Source organism: Cnephaeus nilssonii, assembly GCF_951640355.1.
Source record: "Cnephaeus nilssonii genome assembly, chromosome: 16".
Taxonomy (NCBI): domain Eukaryota; kingdom Metazoa; phylum Chordata; class Mammalia; order Chiroptera; family Vespertilionidae; genus Cnephaeus; species Cnephaeus nilssonii.
Window position 1 is genome coordinate 28,357,622 of NC_137087.1, and position 14,402 is coordinate 28,372,023.

Genomic DNA, 14,402 nt, shown 5'->3' on the forward strand with positions numbered 1-14,402 from the left:
AATGTGGGGACTTTCTGAAGTGATGCATTGCTCCTTTGGGGTTAGGACCTTGGATCTGTGGGCTCCTGTTAACACCATTCATTGCACATTCGTCCACTGAATGTGTCTTCTCTCGTTGAATGCTGAGAAAACTGTCCCTCATTCATTTTTTGTATTTTTTTAGGATCTAGATAGGATAGTGGCTTGCAAATAAGTGCTCTACAAATTATTTTTTCCCCAATTTGATTTCAGGGCTTTTTTTTTTTTTTAAATCTTAGTAATTCAGAGTAATTTTAAAAATTTTAAGCTTTATTATTATCAAAGTTTATATAAGCCAGTAAAAAGTCATGCTGTTTTATAAGACATACTCATTAGGAAAAAAAAATACCTTCTCTCCAGAGACAAATTCTTAGCATATCTTTTGAGACTTTTATTATACACTTTCATGTCTCTAAATAATATGTATGTTGCTTCTTGTTGGCTTTTCCTCATTTCAGGAATTTTCTTGACTCACCAAAATGGAAGATGAAGCTCTAATTTTTTAAACAACTCTTCTCTCCCGCTGTGCATACTTCCCATCTTCCTACTCCCCCTAAACAGTTGTATTTTATTTTGGTTATACCAGTATATGTTTAATGCTTCTATTATTATGCCTATGTAATGTTATTTACAGATACGTAGTATGTTATGATTGCATTTTCTTTTTGGTACAGTATTTGCTTTCCCTAAGTTTTCTCGTTTAGTTGTTGCTCTCTATACAAATCACTAGTCCAACCCACACATTCCTCCCCAGTTGTGAAAAGTATCCTCTCAATATATTCATACTTGTTAGGTGATCTATAAATTTCATCTTCTTAATTCATCTCCCCGAGAGCTTTCTTAGCTGTCCCGTTCCTTGGAGGCCTCTGCAATGGAGCCCTCCTGATTCCTCTTCCATTGGCACCATGAAAACTCCCTGTTTTTTGTATTAGACCCTGTCTTACTTGGTTTAGGCCTTTGTTTTGGTGGAGTACATCTTTCAATAGATTCCTTTACAGAGTGCATCAGATATGTATCTTTGTATGAGGTTTCATATATCTTAAAATAATTCTATTCTTAATTTTCATACTTTTTGTTTGTTTGGCTGGTTATAGAATTTTGGGTTGAAAATCATTTCCTCTCAGAACATTTAAGGAATTGCTCCATTCCCTTGCCTTTAACTTCCATTTTTTCTCTTAAAATCTGGTGGAAGTTTGTCACCTGTGACCATTTTCCTTTCTAAAATTTGGAGAATCATTCTGTTTTTTTCGAGTTCGGAAGTGGGGTTTATATTTCTCTCTAGTTCTGGTCAGTCTGTGGATCCTTTTACTCTGGGAACCTGTCGTCAGCTCTGGGAAATTTTCTTGAATTATTTCCTTGACTTCCTTATTTTACTATTTTTCTCTTTTTAGAACTTTGTCTTTTTTTGGAGAGGGACAGAAGATATGAAATTCCTGAACTGATTCTCTGCTTTCTTACATGTTCTGTCCTATTTTTTTATTTCAGTCTTCCTCTAATTTCCAGGCATTCTTTCCAACTTGAATGCTATCATATTTGTTACTGTCTTTGAGTTCTGTCATTTAATGGAGCATCAGTAGGAAGCAACTCTTGAACAGGACAAAAATTGAGATTGATCTTACTTTTGGTCTGTGGGATAATATCTTATTTCAGATTTAAAACATTCTTAGCCATTCTCTATTCAAATATAACTTTTGCTTTATTCTCCTCTTCTAAATCACACTTATGTTAAAATTTTTCACTGTGTTGCACATGTCTCATACTGTTTTCTGTACTTTCCATTCTTTTTTAAAAACATCTATCCTTCATTTTGTGTAGTTTTCCATTTATGCTTCCAATTCACTAACCCCATTTTCTGTTGTGTCTAGTCAGGAACTAACATTGTATTTAGAACTGGACAAATGCCCATTTGATTCTTTCTTACATTCCATACTCTGTTAAATTATCCTCTTTTTCTTTTCTTTTTTTTTTCTCTCTCCCTATTTTCTTAAACATACTAATCACAGTTACTTAAAGTTCTTATTAGCTTACTTCAAAGTGTAGGATGACCCTGAGTCTATAGTATCTGGGTGTGGGTTGTTTTTTGCTGTGTTTTTTTTTTTTTTTCTTTTCTTCCTGTTTTTGTTCATGTGCTCTTGGCCATGCCTGGCAGTTTTGTATTGCGTGCTGGACATGATGTGTGAAACAGATGCAGACACGGCACGCCCGATGCTGCTCTAGGCCTCCACAGAGGATTCACCCTCCCTCTGCCTGGCAAACAGCGGTGGCTGGTTATTTAATCCGATCAGGAGTCTGCTGAAATGAGGCTGGTCTGCAGCTCTGCTTAAGTGGAGACTGCCTCTGGTTTGTCCCTGGTCCCTTAGGGTCTTTACTTAAAATTCTGGTGTGATTTTTCAAGTCTCCTCCCCTGCCAAGTCCCAAACTCTCCATCTATTTCTCATGAAATTGCCAAAAAGCTCCATGAGCCTTTCGGATTTCCTGGTGAGCCTGTTCTGCACAGCCCCAGAACTCCGCCAATGTCCTAACAGAGAGCATGCTGGAGGCCTCCCAAATCTCCACCAAACTCCTTTGATTTTTCTATTCCCCAGCAACAGCCCCTGCAGGTACAGAAGCCCCAGTTCGGTCTGCACTGGTAATTGAGAAATGCCCCCGATTTAAAAGTGGCGATGACACGCCAGCGTGACTATTGGAGACCTTCCCCTCTCCCAAGTCCAGCTCCTCCAGTTCCTGCCTCAGCTGTTCTCGGCTGCACTCAGACATGATTTCCATATTTATCTGACTTGGCGGCGGCGGCAGGCTACTCTGCCCCACTTGGAGAAGAAGTCGTCAAGACTGAATGTTTTGTTTTCTTTTTGAAATTTGGGAAAGAATTTTACAACTGTTGTAGGATTAACTTGAAGATGTGTTGAAGTGCTTAAAGCCATGGTTAGAATTATTCCTCGATTCCCCTTACTATGCCAATTACTCAAGATGCTTTCTTAAAGGATTGAAATAACCTCTATTTTCTAATTCTTGAAATGCCTGTGTAGACCGGTAGTGGAGTGTATATAAATTGTTTATTTTGAATGTTATAGTACCTGGACTGATAGAGACATACAGGTATATTTTGTAAGTGCAGAGAAAACCAATGTCTTGTGTGGGTTGTTGATGCAATCTATCATTTCATTTTTCAGCACCTAACATTCACAAGAGAATTTGATTCAGATTCTCTTAGACACTATAGCTGGGCTGCAGACACCTTGGACAATGTCAATCTTGTCTCAAGTCCTGTTCATTCTGGGTAAGTAACCTAAAAGGCACTTTTCTTTATCTAGCATTGCATTTAATATTTGCAGTTATGAATTCATATTGACAAACTTCATTTGTATGAAATATTGATCTTCTATAGGACTTCATTAGTGAGTGTCTGTGGCATACTTATAAATCATTAGTGAATATTTTTAAGCAAATGTGTATATCTGTTTTTATTAATAGAGAAGCACAGTGTTAGTAAGGAAATTCATTAAAGTTTTGATGTCTAAAATTTTCCTGGCTATGCTGGTACATTTCTAGGTCTTTAATTTTCCTTATCAATTAAAAAAAAATAAAATATGTATATTCATATCTCTTAATTTTACTTTATTCAAATGAAGTTTTTGCCTAAATATCTGATCTGATTTTCCTTTCTAATAAAAAAAACATATATAGAAGTCTTTCTATTAATTTACCTCATTGTTTTGTTACCCACCTTGGGGTTCCTGGGTTCCCCAAGACAGAAATCAAGCAGAAACCCCAGAGACATTTCCAGACAGATTTTATTAAGCTTATGCTTGAGCACAAGGGAGGCAGCACAGAGGGAAGGAAGGATCTGAACTGACTTGGGGACTGGCTCTGCTTGGCTGGTTTTATAAGCTGGGGACAAAGGGGGCAGACTTTCTGAAAAAGACGGGCTTGGGGAATTTTTCATTTCAGGGTTGGGGGGACTTGCCTTTCCAGCCGCCTGGACTGTAACTGCGGTTCCACCTGCAGCTGCGGGGGCAAGGTGGCAGACTGCTCATTCCTGCCCCCCCTAGGAAGGTCCTCTAGAGTCAGAGCTTGATCCACTGCGCATGTTTAAGCAGGCCAGGGAGATCAAGTCAGCTGCCTCTTCGTTCTTGAGTGCAGAGTGGAGGGTGGTGACGTTTTTGTGGTCAGCTTATCACAAAATCCACAGGACCATCTAGTCTCACCTTGGCTTCGTGGCTACCTGGTATTTTCTGTCCCCTGCCTCACACCCCTGTGCTGTCTCAGTTTGACTTGCTTTGGCGCTTTGCTTCAAATGATAGGTGGATTTCACTCAAAAGTTTAGTTTTTAAATAAGCAGTAAACTCTGGTGTCCTTATATTTTTCTCATATGACATAGGCCTCTGATTTGACAAATGATCGGTTTTGTGTGATTTTCCTTTAAAAAGAAAATATAAACTTGAAACCTCTAGATCAAGTTGGGTCTCCTTCCGCATTCCTGAAATGAAGTTATAATTGTGTTAAATTACAATTAGAAAAGAGAAATGAGATTTTAAAAGAATATAGAGAAATCCACTTTTTAAAAAAATGAAAGTGCCACAGTATGTCCATGAGAAGTCCTGTGGTGAGAAGCCCAGCAAACAGGCCTCACTGCTGCCCCCCTCCCCACCCCCAACCCCTGCCAGCAAAATTTGAGGCTAGTGCTAAAAGCTGAACTGCTTCGACTGCTAAATTGATAATCAATGTATCTTTAGATAATTGGATTCTTTACCTATAGGTCATCAAAACCTAGGGTAAGTGTTCTCGATACACATGGAATAGAAATATTGCATCAGATAGTGAAAATAGTTCAAGGTATTTTCACCTCTGAAATCGGCACATAGGCCACACATTAGTTGTGATCCAGGAAAAGGGCTGATTCTTTTGGAATTAAGTACATTAGCAGTCATTAACACTGTAGTGCCTTATGTGTTACATGAAGTGTTTGCTGCTACTTTTAATTAAAATAAATTGTAATAGCTAACATTTACCTTGTGCTTTTCATGTACCTGGCATTGTGCTAAATGTTTTACATGTATTGTCTTATTTAGTATTTATTTGAGCTAAAAGGACACTTTTTAGAGGTTTTACTCATTATCCCTGTTCTACAGATGAAAAGTCTGAGATTCAGAGTAATGCTGCAGGTTATTTACACTATTCTATAGTATTTATAGTAATCTTACGGAGCTTATAGCTTGGAACACCACAATCCTGAAAAACAAAAGGGTCATTCCAATAGCAATGACTTAATGAAAATGCTTTATAAACTATAAACTACATGGTGGTCTTTGAGTCATTACCATTGTATTTAACTAAATTAGAAAAACCTTCAATTATAGTAATGGTAATTATTAAACAGCTAACACTATTTATAAAATTTCTAGTAGATATATATGAGTCTAAAATTGCAAAAGCAAAAACAATCAGAGTTGAGAAGGAAAATATAAAATACTTGGGATACATTTGGTGGGCAGACATGTTGAAGAGTTTTTGGAATCGAACTTGGTGAATTGTCACCGTGTGACAAAGAACTTTGTACCCTCTACGTGGGAAAGAAAAGTACTAGCGATTAATTTATCAAACTGAGAGGCTGAAGAAGCATAGGATAATAAAATCAGAAATGAACTTTCTCATAATTTGGAGACAATGAAGTATTTGAATATGCAAATTATCTCTGTTCCTTGAATTTATTAAAGACAATAGTCATATGCAGGAAAGCAGAAATAATGACAGCTACTATGGGCTTATTTAAAAAGAAAAATACAAACTTGGTATATGTATACTTGGAAATAGTTCATTAATGCTGGGTCTGTGGAGTAGCTTGTTTATGGCAAGTATTTGTGGTCCCACAAATGCCAAATGCTTTGGTTTCATGGTCTGATGGTTTTTATTTTTCTTTTGCTTATCATTGACATTTTCTGTTGCTTGCTTCTAATTATCTTACATTAATTTTTCCCATTTGCTTTCTAAATTATTTTGCAGCTATTCTTCTCCACTTCCTCAGTATGATTCAAGGTGATAACTTGTCCTTTATGTGAACCATTCTTTTTTGTAGTTTTAATTTATGTGAATCCCCTCACCCACCCCCCGCAGTTAGATTGTGTCAATGTCTGTAGTGTATCGGCATTTGTCATCTCGCTGTTCCTAAAACTAGAAATATTCATGTGTTAATTTTAGGATCATTTGTCGAATTCCTGCTTTAATTTAAATAATAAAAGATACAACACACATGATTGAACATCACCTTTTAATTCGTTTCTGTATTATTATATTGCATGGAATTTTATTTTATACAGAATATGTAAGGAATGAGTTTGGAAAACAAATCACTCTAGTTCATAAGGTTATTGAATCATAGAACCCATATCCTGCCTAACATGTACTCCCACCTTTCCCCAGTCTGTTGGCTCCATAAAGTTGAAAACCTTGACTTACACCAATATACAGTTGGCCATGAGCTCCAGCTCTGCGCTGGGTGCTATCAGAACACAACGAGGCTCTTCCAATTTGTCATTAAAATCTTCTAAGCCATGTTTCTTTTTTTCCATTTGGTTCTGATATTCTTTGTTACTGGGATATTTTTATATTGACACTGATTACCTTCTTACACTACCTGCAGACCACTTAGCTACAATGCTATTTTATTTATATATATTTATATATATATATTAGTAACCAAGTCTGGCCTAGGCAGTTTCTTAGCACGCTTAACAAAATAGTTTTCTTCGTCAGTTCATTCAGTAAACGTGCCTTGTGTGTAGGAACTGGGCTCAGCTCTGCAGGTGGAGCAGTGAGCAAGGCAGACCTGATCTGAATGACTGTCTGTCTCTATCACGGAGACGCAGCTGCTTGTTGCCAGGGCATACATTGCCCTCCCCGTGTAAACACCCCAGTGTTTACTGTACTGATACAACTGTATTTTCAAACCCAGAGTTCCTAGTGAATCATTTTTTCATCCATTCTCTTACTATGATTCTCAATCACAAGTTGGTTTTCACCGTTAACTGCTGGGAGAGATCAGATTTTGTCTGCGACTTCATTGCCACATTATCTTTGTTACTGACTAAAAGTGGCTGCTAAACATTTATAGGTGTAAGAAAATGTAGGCTCCCAGCGTAGGTTCGTGAGCTTTGCATCATCTAGCACTGGAGACAGTTGTATAAGTGAACACGTATCTTTGACTAGGAAGGAGTGTTTTTTTGTTTTGTTTTTTTGAGGTGGTCCATCTTTTCCCCTCAAATGTCACAGTGGCCCCAGTCTCTCAAAGTAGGTATAGTGTTATGAAAAACATAAATTAACCCAGAGGAAAATGGCTAAATCCAAAATGAGCAAAAGGGCGTGAAGTTGATTCCGCCCCACTGATGACCAGAAACGGTTCTGGAAATCGGATTGGCTAAAAAATGACCTCCATGTGTCTCTCTCCATGGGGACAGCAAGTCAGTTCGCTTTACTGAAGAGGTTGCTGGTCAAGAGGTTAACTCTTTAGGAAAGGGTCCCCAGCTAGGCCCTCCAGCCAGGGTCCTAAAATCTATTTGCAGGATATTAGAACTGTTTTTAGATGAATAAATGATAGAGGATTTTGATGGATGGGATAACTTTTTCCCTAAAATACTGTAGGTATTCAAACAATTTTCTCATCACCCACATTTAATGCTGTTCCAGTACCAAGCACATTTTCACATGTGAACATGAGAGCGCGCAGATCCGTGTTTCTGTTCACCTGTCTGCCTTGCACCCCTCCCGGTGTCAATTCAGCACTGTGGCCGTGGTGGGAGAGCTTGGGGGGGACTCCTTTCCCTGAGCACGCGGCAGGAATCACACATTGCAATGTGCTGTTTCCCTGATGTGACACAGTTCATTTCTTTACATTTTCTTATTTTTCTCATTAGCTTTAATGTAGAGGTCAATGACAGAATTATGTAGGTTAGAGATATTTTCTCAGAGGCCTAAGTTATGATATTTGTATTGCTGTACAAATACTCAAATGTAGGTTATTTTAAAGCCAGATTTATATTAAATAAAATAAAATCCCTCTCCATCAAAATTGCCTTAGCGAAACTAGTCATCTTCTGCTTTTATTATTATATTCTGCTTTGTGATAGTAAAAATTAGAGTGTTGGTCTGAGTAAATATACATTCATTTTTATGAATTGTACATGCTAAGACATACTGTGGAGTTTCATCTTACCTTTCAGGGCTAGAGATTCCGTAGTCAGCAAATGGCTAAAACTATTTGCAGTTAAAATGATCCTTGAATATAGCTTAAAACACCCATAAGAGACCACATACAGTGGTTTTGTTTTTTTGTTTTCAAATGCATGACAGTCCTTTAGCCGGTTTTTATTCCCGTTTTGGAACCGTCACTGTTCCTTCCCTTTGAGCCATTGACGAAGTGGTTGGCTTCTCCCCGGGGACCGTGTTCCACCAAAACTAAGTTGTCATGTCTCACTTTTTGCCCAGTTCACAAGTTAAATGCATGTTTGATGTGACTCCACCGTATTTACTTCCGATTTATTTTTAAAGAGAGGAAATGATAGCTGCATTGTCTGTCCCTTTAAACTTCAACGTTTCATTTCAAAACCTGCTCTGGAAGGTGGTTTATTTCTGTCTTAATTTGGCCTCTGATCTTCTCCCTGCAGGTTTCTGGTGAGCTTCATGGTGGATGCGAGAGGCGGCTCCATGAGAGGAAGCCGGCACCACGGGATGAGAATCATCATCCCTCCACGCAAGTGCACGGCCCCCACCCGAATCACCTGCCGTCTGGTAAAGAGACATAAACTGGCCACCCCACCCCCCATGGTGGAAGGAGAGGGATTAGCCAGTAGGCTGGTAGAAATGGGTCCTGCAGGGGCCCAATTTTTAGGGTAAGTGATTGTGTCAATTTTAATCTTGGCCCTCATAACCACATCTTTGATTTTTCTTTACCCTTAACCTGAGAAGTTGGCTATTCAAACGGCTTGGTTGGACGGGGATGGAGGGCACCTTTTGTGTAGTGCCAGAGGTCACAAAGCTGTGTAATTCTGTGAGCTCCTGGGCTGATCCTCCCCTAACTCAGTGTGCTGGTCAAAGCTTTTACTAACCGAGAAGCATGTTCTCTGCTCAGTGAGTGCGCGGAACGCCAGCGCCACCCTCAGGGTCCAGGCACCCTTCTCAGGGGGGAAAAAATGGATGCTGGACTGTTATCACCACGTTGAATAAATGGCCACTTTGGGTCCATGTTCATTTATGAAGATCACCGCTAGGGGAAACAATCCATTGTGATACGATATTTGACAAAAAGAAACACTAAATTGATTTCATGATCTGAGGTGGCACTTGGGTGCAAATCAGGCAGGCTCTGTCGTGGCGGCCAGTTTGTTCACGGTTTCCCCTTCTCGTTTCTCTTCCTGCTGCATGGATCTTATTCAGTAAACTGCATCTTCCCACCCATCCTCCCCCTGTAAATGAGGGTGAGAGCTTGGTTAGCCGAATCCTGCAGCTTGGGCCTCAAGGAACAAAATTTATTGGGTAGGCTCTTCATAGACAAGATACAGAATGTCTACAATTCTTCTTCCATTTTCAGTTTTTTTTCTGTCACACCCATAGTCTTATTCTTCTCTTAAGTTCATTTTTATTTTTCAATTGTTAATGCTTTCAGTTGATGTGTGTCACTGAAAGGAAAAAAAATCATAGTGGCTTGAACTTAATGTAGCAACGCGACCTATCTTGTGCTTTTCAAGCATGTGAAATTCACTGCGAGCATTCTGCTTTCATAATTCTTTGTGCTTTTGCAAGCCTTTCTTTAATTTGAAATGTTTTGACTAAATATGATAGCTTTTCAGATAGGTGGACAGTCTAATTTCAGTCCAGTGTAGGAGAAGGTATTTACAGGCTTTAAATCAACACTTGCTATTAGTGGGAGATGTATATGTGTATGTATATGTATATATATATATTTGTATGTGTGTGGAGTTACATTTTTTTTAAGTTTGAGTAATTTTCATGGGCTTTGCGAAGGAAAAGTGATCAATAAGTAAACTGATTTCGAAAAATGTTGGGAATACGAGATATGGAAAGAAAACCAAATAGGCAGCAGATAGAATATCTACTGTAGTTATCACATGTTTTGTTTTATTTTGTTTAGTTGATGTGTTGGTATGTGTCATTTGTTTGCTCGTCTGTTCAGTGTATGTGCCTTGGCAGTCTGCATGAAGAAACCTGTCATGAAAAGTTACGCTTGGCTTTCACCTGGTCAGAGATCCTTGTCATATCTTCTCTCCAGTGATGTTGAGTGTCATACACACAGTCACATTCCCTAATATTTACAGAGACAGTATCTGATACATTAACCTGCAAAGATTGTATATAGTTCTGAAAAAATTAATATTTAATCATCAGCTGTGGTTAAAAATAAAAACTATGGTAAATAACTTAGAATTATTAACACTACTAGGGATCGTTGATTTTGCCTCTACCTGTCAAAAAAAAATAAAGGCATAAAATATTTTTAAATCTTTAATTTGAATTAACCATACTTATTTTGCCAAAAGTATAATGATCATATTTGTCATCCCATTTTAAGTGAGTGCAAATAGTGTGATGTTTTTATTATGTTATTTGATCATTACAACTACTGTCCCTTTTTATGTTCTAACCTATGTAAACCTTTACCTGCTGTTACCACACATACATAAATACATAGGTGAAGAGGTGAGGTTACATACAACCTCTGTAGGAGAATAATGATACTGTCTACTTAAATGTCATAAAAGAAAGCTGCACAATCCAACTACATAAATTGTATGTGATTGTGGTCTGCTTACTTCCATTCGTTTTTTTGTAGCATTTATCCTATTTTAAAATTTAACAAAATTATTCCTGTGCTTGATTGGCTATCTTCAATTTGCAGCCATTCTTTTGCAAAGGACACTGTCAAAAATTAACAGATTATATGGCAATTTCAAACCAACAAGTGCTTTTTCAGAAAATTTAAATATTCCTATGCAGGTTAAACTAGAGCTAGGAAATTAAGCTGCCCTCTACCATTTCACAAGTTGAAAATCAGAGAAACTGTCTTAACTACATAGGCTGTGAAAGTCATAGAGAGGGACTATTGGAGGTGTGGGTTGTTACATTGATTGTTTTCTTGCTAAGGGGAAAAAATCAGTAATCTTTAAAATAGGAAATTTGCAGAATTGCTTTTTTAAATAAATGACTGTGTCCTTTTAAATCATTAGCATTTTTAATAAATATAATAATATACCTATTTGTGGTTTTAAAAATGGACCAACTTTCTTTCTTATGGTCTATTTTTATAATCTTCAATTCCTTGAATCAAAATTTATTTTTATACGGGCTGAATATTCCCTCTCCCCCCCACCCCATTAAATCAAAAGCCTAACCTATAGTAGGCCCTCAAGAATTGTTCGTGAATGAATGAATGATGGCATGTTTTCAAGCTTCTAATATATTATTTAATCAGCAAATGATTCTGCAGCTTTGAAATCATTCCCAACCTTAGTGGCACCTCTGATTTTCCAATGAATCCTATTAATGAAACTTTTTTTAAGTACGATACTGTAAGTATATTTCATTTGATACCAAAATAATGTGGATTTTTTTCCAGCCCTGTCATAGTGGAAATACCTCACTTTGGGTCTATGCGAGGAAAAGAGAGGGAACTCATTGTTCTTCGAAGTGAAAATGGAGAAACGTGGAAGGAGCACCAATTTGACAGTAAAAATGAAGATTTAACTGAATTACTTAATGGCATGGATGAAGGTAATTATGATGACTCCTTGTTTCTGTAAATCTCTGCAGGAAAAATATCAAAGGAATAACTAGACTAAAAGAAACATTCTGGACTTCACACATTTGTATTTCAAGCTGGGAATGAGGTTCCTCAATATTTGTTGTGTTTTCTGTATGTAAGGCATGAAGTTCCATTTAATGTAACAAACATTTTCCCCCATAATACTAATGTACAAGTAACGGTTGTGATTCTTTCATCAAATACGTCAATCTTTCCAAAACCCGACAAAGTTTTCTAAGTCAAAGATGTATAAGGAGGGCGTGAGAAAATACTGGAAGGTATGCAAAGTATGCAGAGAATTTTTAAGAAAATACGTTCACATTTTATTTTTGGAATTATTACTTTCAGACCCTTTCTTCTATCTCAGTTTTCTCCCAGATTCTTTCAGTATTCTTCATGAATGTTTAATTTCTCTTGAGCTCTAATCCTTTAAAAAGAAAAAAAGTGTCAGGCTAATTATTGGAGTCTTTGTTGCTGGAGGGTTTTACTCTTTGACCTGTAAGACTGACGTATAGCTGACCATGTCACTTCCTCATACACACCTCAGGCTGTCGGACCCTTAGAATCAAAGCCGTTTTTCTGAGGTGTGTAGACATTAGGAATGGACTTATTTTGAGAGTAGGTGCTTGATGCAGTTTTATAGACCAAGGTCACCATAAAATAAAGCCAATCTTTATTTTATACAGTCAGAATAAAAGTCATCCTAATCACTACAAATCCATCAGTTGTTTTAAATAACAGCTTTATTGGAGATATAACTCACAGACCATAAAATTGACTCTCTGAGGGTTTAATTCACTTATTTCTGGAATGCTTCCAGAAAAGTCACTCCTGGTTTCAAAGTATGGACAGAGGGGCTCCACAGATTCAAGGGTGTTTGAGGGATGACCATGGGCTGGTTCTTGGATCCCTGAGAGCCTTTGTTACTTCTGTAACATGGAGATTACCTTCTTTGCATTATACGTAGGATTGTTGTTAAGAAAAAATAATTATGTGAAGACTAATGAAATACAGTCCCTGTCACATAGTAAGCCCTTGATAAACATCAGTGGTTGTCACTATTATTTTATAGACTAAAAAATTGTCATGCCAAAGGTTTTGCATAAGATAGTTAATTATAGCCAACCAGGAATTTCAGGTGTCTTTACAGCAAGGTAGGAGGAAACTAATGTTTGTTGGGTGTCTAGCGTTCATGAGGCACTGATAAACGCCTGCATATATGAAAATCTTAAATGAAAGCATAGTACTGCAAAGTGGGAAGTTTTAATCCCCCTTCAGAGGTAAAGGAGCTGAAGTATAGACATGTCAAGTAACATGTAAGGTTACCCCAATAAGTAGCCTCACCAGAGTTGAAATCTAGTCCTGCCTGTTTTCAAAGACATTTAACTATATCCCCCTTATTTTAGAAATGTGTGTCTTGTGGAGAAGAAAATAAAGCTAAAGGGGAAAATTCCTACAAACCCATAGATTTAAAGGTCCAGAGGTATAGTCATTTTAAATGTTATATATTTAATGAGTATACATTAAATGTCTCTTCATAATACTGATATTTATATCACCATCTCCAACTTCAGATAATTTCTGATGGATAGGAACATGCAATGGTAATTAAGACTTTTAATTTTTATTACCTTATTTCAAACCATGAAAATAGTCATTCTCTTAGAAGGACATTTATAAGAATATATAATCAAGAGTTTTTAAAAAGAATAAATACTAAGAGAATGAATTGAATTAGCATTTTGAAAATAAAAATAATACTGATAATTCAGAATAAAAATATGAGAGAATAAGGGAAATGGGTTTTCCATAGAAGATAGTTTTTGTTTTAAGAAAAATAAAATATAAAAATATTTTCATATATCCAGTATTTCTTAAATGCTGATGTAGATTACTAATCTTTAAAATGTAGCGTCCACTACACAGAATTTTCTCCTTTTTAATGGCTAGTGACCTTGATACTGTGAGCTCCTGAGAGCAGGGTACATGTCTTAGTCACCTTTGAGTCGCCAGTGTCAGGCACAGCGCTGCTTTAGACCAACTCATCCAGTCCCGGTGAGTGAGCAGAATGAGAAACCGCAATATTATAAGATGTAGCTTTATGGCTACATCTAGATGTAGCTTTTCCTCTACCCCAAATTTTCTCATCTCCAGGAGAAAAACAGTTACAGAGGAGCATTTACTTTGAGGAAAGTACTGGAGAGTAACTATATTCTAACAGGAATATTGACTATTCGAAGACAGTGCCGTCCAATAGAACTTTCTACGGTGATGGAAATATATACACTGTGCTTTCCAACAGCCATCACTAGTCACAGCTGACTCTTGAATACTCATCATGTGGCTAGTGCAACTGAGGAAGGGACATTTTAATTTTGTTTCATTTCAAGTAATTTTAAATAGCCATGTGTGGTCAGTGGCTATCTCATTGGACACTAAAGTTCTAGCAAAAACCACCGAATATTCTAATAATATATTCTTCATTTTTTAGTATAAATGGTAGTATCTCCTATCAGGCAGAAATATATATTTTTTTAAATTATATGGAATGGACTTCCATAATTTCATGCTGACA

General features: G+C 37.2%; 1 protein-coding gene across 17 annotated transcripts in view; it reads left to right on the forward strand.

Annotated features, from left to right (window-relative positions):
* The window catches only part of ANK3 (ankyrin 3), a 597,115-nt gene that overhangs the window by 521,980 nt on the left and 60,733 nt on the right, over nucleotides 1-14,402 (forward strand). For all 17 annotated transcript variants that reach the window (XM_079793859.1, XM_079793850.1, XM_079793863.1 and 14 more), the window contains 3 exons: nucleotides 3,189-3,295; nucleotides 8,676-8,900; nucleotides 11,642-11,796. In XM_079793859.1, coding sequence (XP_079649985.1) covers nucleotides 3,189-3,295; nucleotides 8,676-8,900; nucleotides 11,642-11,796 — 487 coding nt within the window. The remainder of the gene's footprint in view (nucleotides 1-3,188; nucleotides 3,296-8,675; nucleotides 8,901-11,641; nucleotides 11,797-14,402) is intronic.